General features: G+C 39.4%; 1 protein-coding gene across 1 annotated transcript in view; it reads left to right on the top strand.

Annotated features, from left to right (window-relative positions):
* RTTN (rotatin) overlaps window positions 1-21,786 on the top strand; it is a 3,641,098-nt gene that overhangs the window by 733,090 nt on the left and 2,886,222 nt on the right. Inside the window, exon 16 of the mRNA XM_044067142.1 lies at window positions 1,453-1,565. Within this exon, the coding sequence (XP_043923077.1) occupies window positions 1,453-1,565 (113 nt within the window). The remainder of the gene's footprint in view (window positions 1-1,452; window positions 1,566-21,786) is intronic.

Genomic DNA, 21,786 nt, shown 5'->3' with positions numbered 1-21,786 from the left:
TATGGGTAGATTACCTTTGCTAACTTAATTTGGGAGAAGAAGGAGAAGAGTCCCAGAAGTCCATAAAGAATGGTCCTAGAAAAGCTTGATCTGCACCTGAAGGAATCAAACTTATTGTTTTGTGAAAGTATGTACAGAGGACCAAGTTACAGCTTCTAGAATCCAACTCTTTCCAAAAAGCCATACATAAAACCAAGCCCCTGGTGCAGTGGGCCTTAACCCTGCCTAAATTAGTTTTGTTATTGTGACTATAACAAAAGGTAATAGCTTTAGACAATCATTTGGAAGTAGTCTGTTTTGACATAGACTGTCCCTTCTTCTTACCTTCACAAGAAATGAACAATAATCCAAATATCTGAAAGATTTAGCTCTGTCAAGATAGCACCCGAGTTGTCTCTAGACGTCCAAGGTATGGAGTATCCTTTTCCTCTCATTTTTAGTTTCAGGAAAGAAAATAAGGAGAAGGATAATTTGGCTTAAAGAAAACTCTGATACCACTTTGGGCGTAAGAAGGATTAGTTCTCAAAGAAACCCTGTTCCTCTGGAAAATGAGATAGGGTTGACTCACCATAAGAGCTTTCAACTCAGGTACCCTTCTTGCAGAAGTAAGAGTAACTAGTACAACTATTTTCTATGCCAAGAACCTCAAGTGAGCCAGATTAGTTGGTTCAAATGAAGCAAGTTTTAACTTCTGTAACTCCAAATTAAAATCCCAAGGAGGGGCCACCAGTTTTCTCTGTGGCCTGTAATGCAAAACCACTTTCAAGAAAATTTTGACATGAGACTGCATTGAAAATGGATGATCCATGGGTACACATGCTGAAATGGATGATAAAATATTGTAAAACCTGAGAATAACTAGCCCTGACTAGGTGCTGGTTATATATTTGGCAAAAACTAGGCAACCTTTTCCACCATGGCAAGATATAACCCATATAGCTAAGATACTGCAACAGTCATCATTCGAACATCTACTGTTAATGAAAGTTCAACTTGTTCTTTGCTGTGGCCAGGATAGTACTAGAGAGTAAATAATTGGTCATATCCTATTGTTACAGAAATGTATGAGCTTGTGCAGTGGGTGGTAGTAGAAGCTGGAGGTTAGTACCAGACCAGCATGTCCTGTGCATGTACGTATTGTAACAGCTGCTTTTGAAGATCCACTGTTAATTGTATGTCTCAAATATATCATAGGAAGATCACGAGAATTACTTTTTTCTTTGAAATCAACACACTGAACTGACTTATAGCAGGAAAAATTTAGAAGGAGGGAAGGAAAGACTGTACCCCCCCCCCCTCCCCAGCCCATGTGCATTCCTGCATTACTTTTTGGGAGGTGCAGACCTCTGAAAGAGACAGAAGCGCTGCCTGGTGGCAGAGCTTTGCAAAAGAACTTAATGATGTTAGATAACGTGAATGTGATTATAACTATTCTTTGTGTTTTGCTTATAGAATGAGAAGCACTTTCTTGAGTTAGTTGAAGCAGCAAGTCACGCTGTAAGCAGCCTTCCATACCATAAGCACCTTCCTCTGGTTCAGAAGTTCATCTCTCTCTGCTCAAAGATGTAAGACATTCATTTGTTTGTAATGCAAAAATGCATTGTTGTTAGTGTTTTAAATGTCATCACTGAATTGTAAAAATCTATGATTTTTTTTTCATAAATGTTTTGCACTGATAATCTGGTTATATTAATTGTCACAATAAGTTATACAGTTTTGTGATAATTTTTTATTTTACCAAATAGTGTAAACATAGTCACGTTTTGCTTTGATTACAAAAGTGTGACATTGTAAATGGAGATCATTGGAAAAAACTGGAAGATCTTTTGAACCATCTGTTGAGAAATATGAAGCCTGTATAGGAAGTTGTCACTCTGCGTCTAACCCCATTTCAACTAAGTTGTTTTTTTTTTAACCTACTTAATATAATACTGCTAATGTTGAACTAGATAGTTCTTTTAAAAAGTTTAACTACATTCTCAATAAAGTAATATCTCATTTCATTTTTGAAGTACTTGTGTAGTGTTCCATCTCTTTCTAGCTGAAGTTGCGTTGAACATGTTCCTCTTTTTCTTCTCTCCTCTTGACAGTATTTAATTCAGGTCAAGATCAGTGGCACTCATTTGCAGATTTCATCTCCTTTGGCTGTACAGCCATCCATTTTGTTTGCTTTTGTGAGTGATATTTCACACTTGAGTTGTCATTTGTGTTGGTAGTAAAACGTGTCTTCTAGACTTTTCTCAGTTTCACCCATACAATGTTTACATTCATTTGTTACAGTGTATATCTTTTGAGGATTCCAGAATGCATTATCATGCATTTCTTCATAATGAACCACTGCTGCTAGGTGTCCACAATTGTAGCTTATCTGTTGTTCTCTGCTTAATGGTATGTACAAGAAAAAAAAAAAAACAGTCATGCTGGATAAGATTATGATTCTAAAATATTTTTGTTACGAGATGCAGAACCCATTAGTCTTGCTTACATTTGCAGTTCATCACCAGAGGAAGTAGATCTTCTGAAGATTTTTGTCCTGCAGAAGATCATACTAAACTTTCACACAGTAGATGATTTCCCAGTTTTATTCAAGATAGGTGGAGTTGACCACAGGTGTTCATTTTCAGTCATAAGTTTGTTATAAAAAATAAAGAAATCAAATATGAAGGTACTTCACACCTACATTTTCTGAAGTCTAAATTCCTGGAAGTTTCTGCTAGATGAAGCAAACTGGAAGAAGGTAGGAAATAAAACATCCGGCTCTCCACGTTACATAAAAACTTCTTTGATTTATTTAATTAGACAGACAAAAGGTTAGCGCTTTCACGTATACTACTATACGCTTCTTCAGACAATTTGATGTAAAAAGCAGCTGCTTATTTATAGGGAGGCATAGCACAAGATAATCCAATAAAATTAAACAATTAATCAATTGGTAAAACAATTAAAAAATTTAGGCATTGTAACTCATTCTAAAGAAAATACACTTAAAGGTATAGTACTAAATAGAATATGAGGCATTCATTCAGCCGAGCCATATACATAAAGGAATGAGAATTATTTGTAAAATGACAAATTTAAAAACAATGTGCCTATTCTTTTCCTACAAAATAATTTTGCAAATTCTTATTAAACAAGGTTAATGATTCCTAGAAAACTTTTCAAATGATTATTCATGGAAGCCATAATGTTAAAGATGGAATGCAAGGAATACAATTAAATAATACTTAAATGTATAAATATATAAATATATAAATATACATATAAATGTAAAAAGTAAATCAATTAATGTTATAAATATATGACCATATAAATATATAAATACACAGATATATAAATATTAGGATATAATAAAATATTTAATAAAAAGTACTTGGTTTCTTAAAAAAGCTCCAACCAATAAAAATTTGCAAAAAACATATTGTTGGTAAACTTTATTAATAAAAGATTTTATAAAAGTATATTTCACATGATAGGCATATAAGGAAGTATGCCTGTGTTCAGTAAAAAATTGCAAAATATCCAGACAATACTAATGGCATCTAAAACTATTGTCATGAAAGTTAAAAACAGGGCAAATTCAGTCTTGTGTCCAACTATGAATAATGAAGTAATATAAAATAAACATCTGGGCAATCTGTATGAAGAAATAATGGCAAAAAGCATATATGTATAAAACATAAGGCCATTAATACTTGCTATAACTTCAAATGTTTAGTGTAAAAAATGAATAGGATTAGTACTATGATTAGTATAAATAGTGTATAGACTATGATAGACATCTAAAGTTTGTTTAATTATCTTCGATTATTCAGGAAGGATTTTATAGTAACATAATTATTTAAGCCAGGATAACAGTGTCCCCTAAACTTGAGGATCCAATGCAATTCAGTTAACTCAAGGTGATTCATATAGTCACCGCCCCTATTTGTGCCTTCCACTATCTGTAACACTCTAAAAACAAAAGAATGTGAAGGATTACTTATTACATGTTTGGCTAAAGCGTTTAGCTCATTTTTCTTATTTATGTCGTATTGGTGATTATATATTCTGTTCTTAAGTTTCCGTTTAGTGAGTCCTATGTAGAATGCTTTACAGCATTCACATGTAGCCAAATAAATTAATCCTGTGGTGTCACATGTAGCTCTAAACCTTGGTTTAAAACTATAGTTGAACTCTGGGTGTGAAAAAGTTTGGTGTTTACTGATAAACTTACAATAATTACAATGTTTACAGGGGTAAGTTCCAAATGAATCATTCAGAGGCTGTTGGTTTAGCGTTAACCTGGGTGTTCTATCACATAGTAGTGATTTTAAATTCCTGTTGCTCCTGTAAGTGATGTGTGGAGTATGGCCTACTATCTTCTTGGTGGCTTCATCAAGTATTAACACCTTCCAATTATTTGATAGTATTTTCTTTATGTTCATAAAATCATTAGTATAAGTGGTGATGAAAGATATTTGGTCATTATAGTTAAACCTATCATTTTTGAAAGATGAAGCAAAATTACAATTTGTTTCAATATGTGTCGGACTTTCTAGTGGTAGAATTTCACTTCTAACTTCCATTATTAAGTCTCGATCATACCCTCTTTCTAAAAACATCTCCACCATTTTAATAGCTTCTATTTCCAAGTCTTCTTTATTCATACAGATCTTTCTTATCCTGGTGAATTGACTTTTTAGTATACCTTTAAAGATGTGGCGCGGATGCATACTGTCGTACTTCAGGATGGTATTTCTCCAGCATTCTTTTTTGAAAAGAGTAGTTATTAATTTACCTCTCCTAATGTCTATGCTAACATCCAAGAAGTTTACAGAGCAATATGAAGTTTCAGCAGAAAACTTCAAAAAAGTAGTGGTTGTTTCTAAATAGTCTTTAAAGGAATCAAATTCCTCTGCTGAGCCATCCCACACAATTAATATATCATCTACAAAGCGTTTATAGATCAAAACTTTTTGGAATAAAGGGTGTTTAAAGACAAAATTCGTCCCCCAATGGTACACAACTAGATTAGCATATGTGTTTGCACAGGGGGTCCCCATGGCAACACCACAAGTCTGTAGAAAAAGGTGACCCCCATATGCAAACACATTGTTGTTAAGTACTAAGTCTAATAGTTGGCAGACTAAGATGTTAGTATTACTACTTATATTCTGGTCATGTTGCAATAATTCACGTATAGCTTCTATCCCTGTATCATTTGGGATTGATGTAAAGAGACTTTGAACATCCATCGTAATTAGGAGATGTTCATTTTGTTTAAATTCTATATCCAAGGTTTGTAGATAATCAATAAGTTGGTATGTGTCTTTGAGAAATGTGGGGATGGCTTCCACTATCGGTCTTAGAGTTCTTTCTAGATAGTTGGATACATTCTCTGTAATCCATTTTGCCCCCGATACTATTGGCCTCATTGGTGGGGGTAAAACTCCCTTATGTAGTTTCGGCAATCCTTTGATTACAGGAATCAATGGATTATCTATAGAAAAATAATCATACAAACTGTTTGATATTTGATAGCACATGAGCATGTCATATAAGTCAGCTTGAACAGTTTTAATGATATGAGTCAATCTTGTATTATCAATTAGAACATAAGTAGTGTCAGCGTTCAACATGTCATGCATTAATGTATCATAATCAACTGCATCAAAAACGGCTATGCCTCCACCTTTATCTACTGGTCTAAAAGTTAATGAGTTATCAGTGCTAAAATTGGATAACGATTTCATAATATCACTTGTCATATTATAAAACATACATTTCTTCCTTCCATTATAAAAGTAACCATAAAACTCAGTTTCACATAGCTTAATAAAAGAGTCTATATGTGCTGGCATAGCTGGTGTAAACGAACTCTTCTTCTTGAAAACTGGGATATTAGATACACTTTTAGCAGCATTAATGTCATCTTTAGAAAAGAGCAGTTTCAAACAGACAGAGCGTGCAAAAAAACGCAAGTCAATTAGAATGTCTGATAATTTGCTTCCCTTCGAGGGGATGAATGAAAGGCCTTTATTTAATAAATCAATGTCACTGGTATTCAAAACGTGGCTAGATAAATTAAAATAAAGTGCTCTTACTGCCTCATTCTCCTGGTTTGGTATGGATTCATGTCGCCAGATAGCTTCCGTTTTCTGCTTTCCCAGCTGTTCCTTCTCCCTTTCACAAACGACGGCTTTCGTATTGGAAAAGGTAAAAAAGGAGTATTTTCATCACGCCTTTTACTGATAGCCCCTGTGTTGTGCTGGAGCAATTTGGCTGCTTTGTTGGCTTCCTGATTTGGGAGCGGTGTCGAAATTGCTCCCGTAGCAGTTACTGAGGAAAAAGTTTCTGGCGGCGTGGTAAATGTTTCTGCTGATGTGTCTCTGTCGGAAACAGTTACGTGAGTTTGTAGTCCAATAGGATGAGGTGCTGTAGGCGCTGTTAATGTGCAGTCTAGTGGCGGTTGATTCAAGGTAGAATGCTCTCCTGCATATTGATTCTCTAATCGCCTTGGCCACACAAAAACACAGTTAGTAGAGAAATCTCTAAAATCTCTTTGAAGCTTCTTGAGCTTAATTTGTTGAAGCTTCATAGCGTAATTGTTATCTTGTTCATACAAATTCTTAAGTTTAGTAACACAAAAAGGGTCGGGAAAATCCTTTTTGAGTACAGAATTAATGTCATTAACTCTGGAAATTAGGTCTCTCTCAAGCGGCTCAAAGTAATCTATTAAGAGTTGCATATGTTTATAGCTGGCTTCTATGTTAATGTCTTGCCATTTTTTCAGGAGTATAGGATGCGTTTCACCGTAAGTAGGCATTACTAAGATACGCATCCCTCTAGGAATCAATTTATAATGTAAACACGCCTCTAGGTGTTTACGCTGCCATATTAATCTTTGTAGCTTGTACAGCTCGTTTTCAAGTAGTTTCATATTAGAGTTAAAGAGCTCAACATTGCCAATATCAGTCTCTGTTGTACAAGCGACTGGAACATTTAAATCCAGAGCCAATAAAGGGTTCGACTTACACGATGTAATTGCAGTCCATTGTTGTTCGTTATTAGAACACCTCGGTTCCGGGTTGTAGTCCAGTTCAAGTTCCATTATGGTTCGAACGTGTGCAGTAGAGATCCCAAAAGATGCCAAGCAAGGAAAAATACGAAATACGGATCTCTAAAGCCGCTAAGGAGCCAGTTGTTAAAGCTTAGGAATAATGGTAGGAAATAAAACATCCGGCTCTCCACGTTACATAAAAACTTCTTTGATTTATTTAATTAGACAGACAAAAGGTTAGCGCTTTCACGTATACTACTATACGCTTCTTCAGACAATTTGATGTAAAAAGCAGCTGCTTATTTATAGGGAGGCATAGCACAAGATAATCCAATAAAATTAAACAATTAATCAATTGGTAAAACAATTAAAAAATTTAGGCATTGTAACTCATTCTAAAGAAAATACACTTAAAGGTATAGTACTAAATACAATATGAGGCATTCATTCAGCCGAGCCATATACATAAAGGAATAAAAATTATTTATAAAATGACAAATTTAAAAACAATGTGCCTATTATTTTCCTACAAAATAATTTTGCAAATTCTTATTAAACAAGGTTAATGATTCCTAGAAAACTTTTCAAATGATTATTCATGGAAGCCATAATGTTAAAGATGGAATGCAAGGAATACAATTAAATAATACTTAAATGTATAAATATATAAATATATAAATATACATATAAATGTAAAAGTAAATCAATTAATGTTATAAATATATGACCATATAAATATATAAATACACAGATATATAAATATTAGGATATAATAAAATATTTAATAAAAAGTACTTGGTTTCTTAAAAAAGCTCCAACCAATAAAAATTTGCAAAAAACATATTGTTGGTAAACTTTATTAATAAAAGATTTTATAAAAGTATATTTCACATGATAGGCATATAAGGAAGTATGCCTGTGTTCAGTAAAAAATTGCAAAATATCCAGACAATACTAATGGCATCTAAAACTATTGTCATGAAAGTTAAAAACAGGGCAAATTCAGTCTTGTGTCCAACTATGAATAATGAAGTAATATAAAATATTGGAAAAACTGGAAGAAGCTTTAGATTGACAAAACCTACACAAAATCTCTTTATTTTTTGCATGAGGAGAGCCCTCATGCCCCTACACCGTCTTTAATATATAATTATGCAATTGCATGGCTATGGAGAAAATCCCACACACCTTCATAACAGTGTATAAGTCACGACTGCATCGACCATGATTTCAAAGAGGAAGTTATTGGAGAGTTCAGCATTAGTGAAGTGAACTCTAACTTCATCCAGTTTACATTTCATCAGGTGTAGGCTAACTTTCAAAGGTAGTAAACAGCATTATACAGTTCATAAAACATCAGATGCAGATTACAGTATATCTGGTGCGGAGATTATATAGGTAGCTATTACACTGGTACAGATGATATTGTCTAGAAGATCATACATTGCTAAAAGATGTAGTTAGAAATGTAGTAAGGTTTTGTATGGTTATTAATGTCACAGAGCTCTTCTGAAGTGCAATTGTATATAGTAGATACATGTTAAAACAACCATGACTTGTTGCATACTTGACAAATTGTTGTATTTTGAAGCAGGTACCTTCTGCATTGAAGAGTAGGTAAACGTCATGCAAGTTTTGAATTTTGAAAGTGATATTTGGTTTGTGATTTTGGTGGTAGAGAGTTTCATACGTAAGAGCCATACACTTTGAAGGCACTGGAGGAGAAGGTGAGGTTGTGTGGTGCTTTGGAGATAAATATGCAGTGTTTGTGTTGCCCTTGGGCCTAGGGTTGAACTGTGCATGAAAGTGAAAGGTAGTGATTTAGATGGCAATAGCTCATACATAAGAGTGGCAGGTTGTAGCTGGGCTAAAAATGCAAATAGAAGAATGGTGGCTTTATGTTAAGAGAGGCAGGGAAATTTTGTTTTGGGTGAAACAAGCATATAGTGGGCTTTGTTGAGGCTTATTGTTCAGTTTCTGTATGTTTTTGAGTTCTTTAGAAGAAAAAAGTATATGCGAGGAAGGGTTAAGGTAGACTTTGCCAATAACTATTTTAATTTCTTGATAAGTTAATACTGGATGGAATAGAGTATTTAATTGTGTCTGAAATTTGCAGAAAAAGTTTTTGGAATTGGGATGACACTACCCACCTCCATTTTTCCTCATTTGTATAATAAGTTGGGTACTTGGAAAAATCCTGATTTAAGAAAAAAATAAAGTAATATGTACAAACTTAGCACCTGGTCTTTTAAGTATTGCTGGCCGGGAAACAAGCTGTTTGTGAGTTGCTAAATTCTTTTCAACTCTGTATCATGGTAGTAGTACTTAGAAAATATTTGGCTTGATACATCCAATAAGCAAGTAACTTTAAAGTACTGACCTAAATGCTGCAGAATGTAAAGATCTTATCAACATTCAAGTGAGCCTTTTTCCTTTTTTTTTTTATTGTAGTATGCCCACCATCAAGACCCCCCCCCCCCCATGTCAGCATGGCCATTCATTCCCTTATCCAGGGATTTCACCTCTGCCAGGGGAGAGCTGTCAAGAGGGAGCCACAGTTAGGCAGTCATGAGGGGGTTGAACTGCCTGAACTGTGGCAGTGCAACGATGTGGGTGCTTTGTGCCCTAACTAGCATCTTAGCTACAAGGACATTTTATACTAGCATAACCCCTTCTCTGGATGGGGTAATATGCGATCTACATCACTAAGGAGGCCCACAGTGCCTTTTTCACACATAAGTGAATGCTTTTGCACACACTGCTACTGCCCAGAGATAGCCTGATGAGCCTAAAGCCTGCCCCCAGGCCAGTTGACTCCCAGTCCCTCCTCCCAAGAGATTTATGCAGTGTATGCCATACTGTACCCCTCCCCCTGATGAATACTCCCACCCTATCTTCCAGCTTTGTCAGTTGTCCAAGCTACTAATTGACCCTGGGTGTCATGGGCTGTAATTAGGGCTTTATCCCTCTGTGCCACTAGAGACAGTTTTTTTTTTTACCTGCCAGGAGCATACTTAAACCAGGGATCTGTCTTAGATGCTTAACAAATGTAGATAAGGGGCTACTTTCCTTCTGTAAACAAGATCTCATATTAAATGAGCATATTCCAGTTCCCTGTCCTTATTTGGTGGGCAAGCATTTGTGGTTAATGACCACTGCAAAATGTAATATCTGATGTCAATTTTCATTCTGTCTCCAACTGTTTGGTTCAGATCTGATCTTCAGATCTGACTCTGCCGTTACTAAAGCTTACCCATAATGCACCAACCCCTAACATACCCCAGATATCGTTTGCTGCTTTTCACAAAAGACTTGGTTAGCATTAGCTATTGAGTGTTTATTAAGATAAGTGATCATTTCTTATATTCTCAGGTTTGACTTAAAAATATATTTTATTCTCTTATCTATACACTTTGTATTTTCCTTTACCGTGGTTGGTAACCTTTTTTCTTCTTTCCATTATAATCTGCTTCGTACATTGTTGGTATAATTTTTCTCTTTTCTTTCTCTACAAAGTTTAACAAAAAAATCCCCCTATTTCTTTCCTTTTCTCCCCTGTCGGTTGTCATGCCTGATAAGAGATCTGCTGGCTTTAAAAAGTGTCAGAAGTGTGGGCATAAATTACCTATTTCTGATGCCTATACTTTGTGTTCATTGTTTAGGCCCTCAACACTTACAGGAGGATTGCTCGATTTGTAAAAACTTTAACCCAAGGGTCTTAGCAGACAGGAGAAATAGTCATCTTATAAGGATTGCTCCCATCTTCATTCAGAGGCATTTGCTGGGGCTCAGTCCACAAGTCTTAAGACTAAAGAGACTCTCTCTCTAAGTCTTCAAGACTGTCCACTTGGATTTCTTCTTTGTTGGCTCTGATGAGGGAGTCAAAGTCGGAAGACCTTGCTGAGGACAAAATATTCTCCTAGCTTGGATCCTGTGCCTTCAAGAGTTCCTTCTCCCTTTCTTGAGAGACATTGTTACAGTTCACCATCCCTTGCTTTGACTCACTCTTCCAGAGGAAGATGTGGACGGACTGATGAGGAAATTCTTCTCTGCGCAGATACAGATGGGTGCTCTCTCGGTATCCACCCCCTGAGGTCAAGGAGTCCCTCCATCTGTGACATCTCCTTTGCCTACTCCTTCTCTGATTATGGTTGTTTCAGAGTCCCTGGATCTGAATCTCCTGGGTCCGTATTGTTCAGGTCTGAAGATACTATTACCTTCGGATCCAAAGTATACTCTGAGTGCACCGGCTCCAGCTTCTTTGGATCTGGATAACTCTTGGAGCTGAAGCTTCTGTGTTGAGTCTGGGGTGTTGGAGTTGAATCTGAGGTTTTCAGAGCCGTCTGTGCCCATCAGAGCTTTTGCATTGGATAGTTCGGCTCTGACTTCCTCCTCAGGGAGATTGCTCTTGAAACAGAGGGAGGCAGCAGACCAGAACCTTGCCTTCTCAGAGCCAATGTCTTCTTTTCCTATGGAGCAGTCTGCCTTTGAGGTAGTGAAGAGAGTATTCTCTGCTATGACAGGACACATGGAACAAACCCCGTCGAATCTCTAGTCTAGTTCCCAGATGTCTCTGCGGTTAAAACCGCATCATTCTGTGCCACAGTGATGGCCAACTCAAGGCATCCAGACCACCCAGCAGGGTCTTACAATCTCTTCTGACACTTCACCAAAGCATCCCACCGACGAAGTTCCTTGGAATAGGAAGTGCAAGAGGAGGCACTTGGAATTTGTAAAAGAGTCGGTCACTGAGGATACTGATTTCAATGAGGGAGAAGGGTCCTGATGATCACCTTCAGAAGATGTCTCATTTAGAGACATTCTTAATTTTCCTTAAACAGAGAGAGGTGGTTGGTCCTCCAGCAACCCATCACCGCAGGAGTCAGTATTTCTGGAAGTCTTTGGAATTGGCCTGCCTACCTCCTGGGTTACTTCTCCTACTGATGAGCTCATTGATTTGGTCTCTAGGCAGGTGTGGAAAGAATGTGACTCAGTTGAGCCAATCCCTAAGAGGTCAGATCGTATTCTGGCTCCACTTCTCTGGAAGAAATTTTAGAGTAAGGAGGTTCCAGTGGATTCCATGGACGACCACCAAAAAGGAACTTGCTGAACAGAGTTCATCTGTTCATCCCCCTAACAGGGAGTCAAGGGTGATGGACAGATTTGGGAAGTATGTTTATGCATTAGAAACCTTTGCTGTTAAGTCGTTGAACTATTTGGCACATTTTACTAGACTACAAAGGGACTTGATCAAGGAACTTTCAAAATCCCTTTCAGGGACCGTTACTGCTGAGGCTCAATCATCTGTGGCCTCTCTGTTGGCTACTCTCAAATCTATTTCAAATACATCCATGAGGCTTAACTTGTATGGAACTGAAGGTGCCTCAAGGGCAGCGGGTTCATGCATATTTATTTGGAGACATGTCTGGATGTGCTTATGTGAAGTCATCATTCATCAGTGCTCCTTTTGACAGCAGTTTGTTGTTTGGCCCAAAAGTGAAGGAAACACTCTACAGACGTAAAAAGGATGGAAAAGCCAAATAAACAGGGTGGTCAGAAGATGTGGTTCAGAAAGTCCCAAGGTCCACTCCAGGAAAGAGGTGGAGATAGTTCCCCTAGGGGGAGAGGGGGAACTTGAATGGATGACGATGCTCTCATGGCAAAGGGTGCCTGCAAAAATAGGGGTGTAGAGATTTTCCTTGACAGACCCTATCAGCGCTCCTGAAAGGAGGCCCGATTGTCCCACTTGGGAGACATTTGGGGTTGACTATCTCTGCACCAGAGAGTCAGGCTAGATTTAACAAGAGATAATTGGGTGAAGAGGATTATTTCCAGAGGCTATATAATTTATAATTCCCTTTTTCCTGCCACTTCCAACTGTATGCAAAATTCTCGATGTTCCACTCAGTCAGAGGAAAGAAGCAGCAATAGAAGTACAAAAGCTGCTAAATAGTCATCCAAGAGGTCCCACCAGACCAAACAGAATCTAGAACTTACTCAAAGTCCTTTAGTGCTAAAGAAAACAGGGGACTGGAGACCAGTTTTGGTTCTCAGCATTCTAAACAAGTCAGTTTGATGTACAAAATTTCGGATGGTCACGATTCAGTCAATTCTACCCTTCTTGGACAAGGATGAATGGATGTGCTCTATAGACCTTCAGGATATGTACTGTCACATAAAGGTGAACAGACAAACCAGAAGGTTTTTACACTGCCGTCTGGGAGCCAGTCACTGTAAGTACAGAGCACTGCCCTGTGGTTTCACCACAGCCCCCAGGATGTTCATCAAATGCATGGCAGTAGTAACAGCTCACCTAAGACTGCAGGGATTCTCAGTGTTTCCGTATCTAGACAACTAGCTCATTACTGCCCCAACCAGGTATCTGCTAACAAGAGCAAGATATCAGGTTCTTCAGATTTGTTCTCATGTAGGAATAACCATAAATTACGAGAAGTCTGTTACAACCAACTCATACCTTGAAGTTCATAGGAGCAGTTTTCAGCACTATCAGTGACTGTGTCTTTTCTTCTTTCAAGAGTGCAGACTGCCAACATTTCAGCCCGCTTGATCCTTCAAGCCTTAGGATCAATGTCAGCTGCCATAACCTTAGTTCCTCTAGCCAGATTTCATATGAGAATTCTTCAGTGGATGCTAGCAACACAATGGTCGAGCCTTATTTGTGCTGACATGTGCTGGTAAAGAATCACTCAGGCATGCAAGACTTACCTCTGGTGGTGGATTCAGTCAGATCAGGTTCTACAAAGTCATCCTTTCATTCTCCCTCAGCCCAAGACGTTAGTGACCACAGATGCTTTCCATGTTGGGGGAGGCACTTCCTGGGGAAAACAGACCAAGGCACCTGGTCCCTCAAGAGGCCAATTTACATATCAGTGCTCATTAGATGAGGGTGGTGCTCTTAGCATTGCAGACCTTTCAGGATGGTCTTCCTTTAGGGACAGTTGTGATACAAACAGATCATATGTCAGTAGATTGGTACATCAACAAACAATGAGGAACCAGCTCTTACCCCTTGTGTCGAGAAGCACTCAGATTGTGGCAATGAGTGATCTCATCCAACTGCTTTCTCATTGCAGTGCACATTCTGTGAAAATCCAGTGTTAATAGCAGACATTGAGCATGTCCGTTTTTCTTCCTCATGAGTATTCTCAATGTGGACCTGACAGAAATGATTTTCCGTCAGTGGCGCCAGCCTTGCAGCAACTTTTTTGCTTCTCTCTTAAACAACAAATGCAGCAGCTACTTTGCCGTAATCCCCCTTCTGAGGGGAATCACCGAGGGATGCTCTACTCCACAGTTGGCCCCCCAGTCTTCTTTATGTTTACCCGCCAATTCCCCTAATCCCAAAATTTCTTCAGAAAGCTGCCAGGTTGAAGAGCAGGGTCATCCTCGTTGCACTTTACTGGCCTTAACAGATTTGGTTCTCCTTTCTGTGGCCTCATCTACTTTGCCATCCTTGGATTCTGGATCCAATTCCAGACCCTGTTGTCTCATCTGACAGGCATGATTAATGCAGATATCTCAGACCTCAAGCTAACTGCGTGGTTTCTCCAATTGCATTAATAGCCAGACAACCTATGCTCTTTCCTCTGTCCGTTGTATTATTTTATCTTCCCATAAGCCTTCTGCAAGAGTTTATACAAGTAAATGGAAAAGGTTTGTTTACTGGGCACAACAAAAGCACATTGAACCCTTCTTAGCTACTATACATAGTATACTTGAATTTTTGTCATTCATTTTTAATGATGTAGCTAGCTTCTGCCCAATTAAAGTTCATTTAGCAGCAATTTCTAATTTTCATGTTGGATTTGAGAATTCTTCTGTGGCCTCTTGTAAACTTTGTATGGCATTTTTGAGAGGCATACACTACTAAGATCCTCATACAAAGATCCTACTCCTCCATGGGATCTGAACTTGGTACTGCAGGCATTAATTCATTTTCCCTTTTATACCAGCAGATAAATATGATCTTAAGTTGTTGTCATGGAAAACTGTTTTTCTAGTGGTCATTACCTCTGCTAGAAGAATTTTAGAACTTCAAGCATTGTACTTTAAACCTCCCTACTTGATCTTCCATAAGGATGGAGTCACATTACGTACCGGTGTTTCCTTCCTTCCTAAGTTGGTGTCAGAATCCAGTATCAGTCAGTCCATTAATTTGCCAGTTTTCTTTCCTAAATTTGAAAATAAAGGGGGAATACATTTTGCATCTATTAGATGTTCACAGACAATTAAGTTTTTATTTACATAGAACAAAAGAAATTAGAAAGACAGATCAGTTATTTGTATTCTTTGCAGAAGCTAAATTGGGAAAACCAGTTGCAAAGGTAACCTTAGCCAGATGACTAATGAATTGCATTTCATTCATCTACAACAAGTTGGGTCTAACATTACTAAAACCTTTAAGAGCCCATTCACCTAGATCCATGGCAACTTCTTCAGTGTTTCTGTCTAGGACTTCCATGGAGGACATATGTGAGCTGCAACAAGGGCCAATCCTCATACCTTTATCGCTTATTACAAACTGGATCTGGTCTCAAGGGGAAGAGTAGCCTTTGGCTCAGCTGTGTTAAGGAATATCCTTCCTTAGAGTCCACGTGAGAAGTTAGGTAGCTGGGAACTCTGTCCCACCAGTTGAGGATAGAATGAAATTGACATCATCAGATTAAGAAGTTATGTACTTACCATAATGTTCCATCTGTGTTGTCCATGTTTATTCTTTCTCATCTTCCCACCCACCAACTCCTTGACCTTGTTCACAGTGAATTTCTGCAAGAACAGGTTGTTGTAAGGACAGTACTGTCCTTGATGTTGAGCTGCAGATTCACTTACCTCTATAGTTTCCTCTGTGTTATTTGTATATATGCATATGTGTGTGTGTGTGTGTGTGTATGTTTATGTATGTATGTATATATATATATATATATATATATATATATATATATATATATATATATACACACACATAAAATGTCCTTTTTTGGGTCAGTAAGCATACAAAAACTGGGGTATGTTAGGGGTTGGTGCATTATGGGAAAGGGAGGGAGGAGCTCGAGAGCTTTTTGTTTACCACAAGCTTTAGTAACAGCCGAGTCAGATGCAAACCCAACAGTTGAGGAAGAATGAAAATGGACAACACAGATGGAATGTTATAAGTACATGACGACTTCTTTCATCATTGCTCAAATTTTCATAGTTTTTGCTGGTGTGTAACACTTTTATAAACATAGGACACTGGCTTACAAACATTTTCCTCTGCAGTTAATAAGCGCAGGTTAATGTTACCATGCTGATTAAAAGCAGATGTTTAGAAAGCTAAAACTGACTATGAGAAAGCTTTTGCATCTAGTTAAGAAAGCAAACATTCTTACAATAGGTATGTTAATTCACAACTATGATCAGTTGAACCTGTTGGTCTTATTGTGTAATATTTGGTTCAGTGCATCCTTGGAAATGGCTACTATCTTATGGGCATTTTAATTCTCAGATGCTATTAGTTATAGTTTGTCCTTTTGTGTCTAATATTAGGTTCAATATACTCTTGCAAATGGTTACTATCTTTAATGACCACATCAGTTTCAGGAATTCCTTATGCAAAAGGAAATCTTTTCCCTTTGGTACTTCATTTTGTGTTTGTCCATCTGTAGGTAATGACACTGTTAAAAGAGTTTTAGACATGGTCAGGAAATTCTACAGTATGTGCCGTTTTAGAATTTATTGTACATTTGCATATGTTATGAAGAATGCGCTGATAAGTCCTCAGAATGTTCAATATATTGCTAAGCAAGGCTATGTTCTGGATGATCAGAAACAATGCTTCTGATGTTGTCTCCTTCATCCTCCTCACGATAGGGTCTCAGATACAACCCTCAGATCCTGTTTGGCCACATTTCACAGACTTGGATCTGACTCTCCAGCTCCTGTCTCATATCCACAATGTCGTTCATCCACCCAACTACCCCAGACCTCGTTTACCACTTCAGCGAGTCAGACATGGATTTCATACTTTCAAGTGTGGTTAGCCTTTTTGATAGTTTCACTTCAAAACTGTGTTTTTGCTGTATTTCTTCCTCCCTCCTCTTGTTCTTTAGTTTTGTGTGTGTGTGTGTGTGTGTGTGTGTGTGTGTGTGTGTGTGTGTGTGTGTGTGTGTGCGCATGCGCATGCGCATTCTTCCTTTCTTTTTTCCTGTCAAAAAAAAAATCATAAGTAGACTAGATTAATTGAATCATTTGTTAAATTTATTATTACCTAGTTAAAATTATAGTCTAAAATTTACCTTTGCATTCCGTTAGTAGACTAGATTCATTGAATCATTTGTTAAATGTGTTATTACCTAGTTAAAATTATAGTCTAAAATTTACCTTTGCATTCCGTTAGTAGACTAGATTCATTGAATCATTTGTTAAATGTGTTATTACCTAGTTAAAATTATAGTCTAAAACTTACCTTTGCATTCCGTTAGAGTCCAGTAGACTTTATACATTTCAAACTTACCTGTTACTGACAGTTATTTTTGGCAGGCTCCTCATCCATTATGGCTGACAAACTGGTTTCCGGCTTCAAAAGCTGCACTTTTTGTGGGCATAAAATCCCAAGTCAGGATTACCACAGGGAGTGCATATACAGCCTGGGTGCCAATCATTTAAAAGCAGAATGTTTTGTCTGTGCTGCCTTTAATCCTCTGCTCTTGCTGACAGATAGAATAAACTTATTCTCAGGGACCTTCTTTCTTCCACAGCTGAGCCTCAGACCCCTTCTTTGGCTTCTTCTGCTACTAAGGAGTCTAAAAAGAGGTCCCTTCCTGCCTCCCCAAGAGACTCTCTCAAACATAAGAAGCCTAAGAAAGCTGCAGATTCAAATTCTTCAGATCCACAGAAGTTAACACCCCGACCAGATCCTACAGTCTTGTTGGATCTGGGGGAGACAGTTACCATTTTCTTGACACCTTTTTCAGCTCTGAATTCATAGGTTCACAGGTGTGTACTAGGCTAATGGCCCTGGAGCCTTTACAAGCCTAGCCCATAGGATTACCCTGGCATTGTGCCACCCGACCTTAGTTCCTAGTGCCTCTGTTGAGTAATGAGGTCGAGGTCTGTGGAGCATGTGGTGTGGAGGGATTAGGATTTCTTTAGATGTAGCATTTCTAACAGAGCTGGGTCAGACATGGCTTTATAAGTCAAGCAGAGATCGTTTCTAAGTAATTCAGATCATATTCCCTCTGATCCTAGGACCTCGACAAAGTCCCTGACCTGTCCTTCAAGTTAAAGCACTCCTGACCCCTTATTGGTTTCTTTCAGGTCCTCAAGAAGCTGGTCCAAGGCGGACTTGGACAGGATGATGAGGTTTCTTAAGGACAGATCCAGATGGGCATAGTCTTGGTACCATCCCCTGTTGGATCCGTGAGCTACCCTTGTCACTCCATCAGGATTCTTTCACTGATCCGCCTTCAGGCTTCAGAACCATGGGATTTGGGATTACCATGTGCATTGGACTCAGCGCAGAGGAAACTGCCATCCTCAACACTAAGGATGCCCTCCTTGACGCTGAGGATGCTCTTGATGAGCTTCATTCTAGCCCTTTCGGAGCAGAGTGAGACTCTGAGCCGTGGCATCGGTTTTGGGTCTGGGGGACTGGGATTGGCTCCATCTTTTTCAAAGCCATCCCTTCCCCTAGGTGCTTCAGCACTCGATAGCTTTGTCCGATCCCTTCTGGGGTCTCTGGATCTGGGGGTGAGTCCTACCCATTTTTCCTTGGTAGTTTCGGCTCTGCGGGAAGTGGAAAGGACTTATCCTAGTCCTTTGGCCTTCCAAATAGTGGAGAGGGTTTTCTCCCAAGTTGGAGATTCAGCCACACAAGTTCCTCAACTCACCCCTATACCTCAATCGGATCCAGGCCTTTCTGTCTCTTGTCCTGCCGCAAGTCTTACCATCCCAAGCAGTCTTCAAGATTTCCCTGCTCATGAAGGTTCCCTTTCTTCTGATACTTCCTCAGAATACCCTGCTGAGGAAGTCCCTTGGAAGAAGACATGCAAAATGGGCTCCCCCTTGGATTATTTAACCAAGGATACTGACTTTGATGAGGGGAAAGAATCCCCCCCCCCGATCCCCACCTGAAGACATCTCCTTCAGAGACATTTTAGATATCTTGTAGTAGAAATGTGGGTGTTCTGCCCAACCTCCTTCTTCTGAGGAGTCAGTTCTCTTGAAGCGTTCAGGACGGGCCCATCTATGACCTGTGTGACCCCCCCCCCCCAGCAGATGCGCTGGTAGACTTAGTATCTTGCCATACATGAAAGGAACTGGACATCATTGAGCCCATACCTAAGCAGCCTGCTAGATTTCTAGTGCCCCCTGCAGCCAGAAAACACTGGAATAAGGGCTCCTTAGTTGATGATATTTTGGTGGCTGCAGCCATCAAGAAAGAGCTGGCAGAAGAAACTGCCAATGACCATCTGCCAAACAATGAGTCTAGTGTGTCAGACAACATTAGGAAGGGTGTTTTACGCTCAGGCAACTTTCGCACTGAGGTGGTTAAACTATCTGGCTCACTTTACCTGGCTTCAGAGGGACCTGATCAAAGAACTGTCAGCTTCTCTTTGAGTCCATGCCTGCAGAGGAATTTAAGAAAGTTTCTCCTAAGCTGACCACTCTTTCGTCTATCACCAACTCTTCAATGAGGTTAATTTTCCATACCACGGAGGGCACCTTATAAGCAGCTGTTTAAGGTCTTTCCCTAAGGAGGCATGCCTGGATGAGGCTATGTGATTTTGCAGAGCCCTTTAAAGCATTGTTTGGAAATGCGTGTTACAATCGGCTCCTCTCTTTTTGGGCAGTCAGTTAGAGACACACTGACTCACAGGGAGAAGGGCAGAAAGACCCTTTCTGCTCTTGGAATCAAGTTTTCTACCCCCCAGAGGTCCTTCTGCAGGAAACTGTGTGGAAATAAGAAAATGTGGTTCTGCAAGTCCCAGGAACCTTTCCAGAACCCACACGGAAAGCCCTCCTCTAGAGGTAGAGGGGAGGGTTTGATGGTAGATGCCGTCCAAGAGGCAGAGGGAGTCCGCAGAACTAAGCATTGGGGAACCTCCTCCTTATAAGCCCTACAAGCGCTCCTGAAGCGCTGCCCAACTGTCCAATTCTGGAGGCAGTTGAGGGATGATTAGCTTTGCTCCCCAAAGCCTGGACCCAGTTGACTCAAAACTGTTGGGTGCTAAGCATAATATCCAAAGGTTATTGTATTCCCTTTTCCCTTCCATCTCCGAAATCCAAAAGCCTTCCCAAAGTGCCACCTAGTCAATGGGAACAGGCAGCAGAGGAAATTCAACAGCTGTTGCAAAAAAAGTCATCCAGGAGGTTCCAACTGAACAGAGAAGATTCGGAACATACTGCCACTTCTTTTTATTGCCGAAAAAGACAGGAGACATAAGATCCATTCTGGATTTCAGCAAGTTAAAGGAATACATAAAGAAAATGAGGTTTCAAATGGTTACAGTTCAGTTCATTCTGCCACTGTTGCACACGGGCAACTGGGCATGCTCGATAGATCTCAAGGACGCATACTGTCGCATCAAAATAGACAGGAGATAGTGCTTCCAGGAATCAGGTACAGCAGCTGTTGGCACTAAAAGCCCCCACGTCTTGATTGATCCTGCAGGTCCTGGGGTCTATGTCTGCAGCCATTTTGTTAGTTACCCTAGCCAGGTTTTTCATATGGGTTCAACAGTGGATGCTAGTCAATCAGTGGTCCATCCTGTCTCAGCCCTTATCCCTTTGCATCAGATTGATTCCCATATGCAGGTGTCTTATCAGTTGGTGGATTCAGTCAGACAATGTTATTCTCGGCAGACCGTTTGTGAACAATCCCCTGATAGCCACCATGACCACAGATGCTTCCCAGTTTGGGTGGAGGGACATTAGAATAGGAAGATTGTCAAAGGCACGTGGTTGCCTCAGGAGACCAAGTTGCATATTAGTGACTTAGAGATGAGAGCTGTCCTCCTAATGTTGCAAGCCTTTCAGGACATTCTGCCTTTGGAGACTATTATGGTACATACTAACAACATGTCAGTTGTGTAGTGCATCATAGCTCTAAGGCCTTTATAAGCCTAGCCAAATGGTACCCTGGCTTTTGCCACCCAAGAAAATGATGTTCCTGTGCCCCTGTCAAGCAGAGCCACAGAAGTGATCCCCGGGGTGAATTTCCTATCTCCCATCCAGTCATCAGGATTTTTCTTGCAGAGTGCTAATGAGAAGCTTTGTTTGATATAGATAGGTAGTTTGTTCCAGAGTATGGAAAGTCTCTGGGACAGGAATCTATCCCCCCAACATGTTCTGTTTATTGTAGTGACAAAGGTTTGGTCCTGAGAGCGTCTAGCTCGTAGGGATTGGGATTTCTGTAAGTGGAGCATTAGGCAGAGATCGCCTCTGAGTAGGAGATATGCGACAGAGTAAAGCTGGAGTTTTTTGAGACAGTCTACATAGGACATCTGTTTGAGGCCAGTAATCATCTTTGTGAGGTATTTCTGTGGCCTTTCTAGTTGTAGATGTCTTGTGAGGTACATACCAAAAGGGGCGTTGTACTCTATAATGGGTCTAATGAGTGATGAGTAGAGGGGAACAATGACCTCTTTTTTCCTGGATGCGAAACCTTTTGTGATGAGGTGTGCCACATAGAAGGATTTCCTGACCACTGTGGTGATGTGATTATCAAAGCAGAGACTACTGTTCAC

Source organism: Protopterus annectens, chromosome 3.part1, assembly GCF_019279795.1.
Source record: "Protopterus annectens isolate FY-2018-M chromosome 3.part1, PAN1.0, whole genome shotgun sequence".
Taxonomy (NCBI): Eukaryota; Metazoa; Chordata; order Ceratodontiformes; family Protopteridae; genus Protopterus; species Protopterus annectens.
The sequence above is the reverse complement of the archived record's forward strand: the minus strand, read 5'-3'. Positions and strand labels throughout refer to the sequence as shown.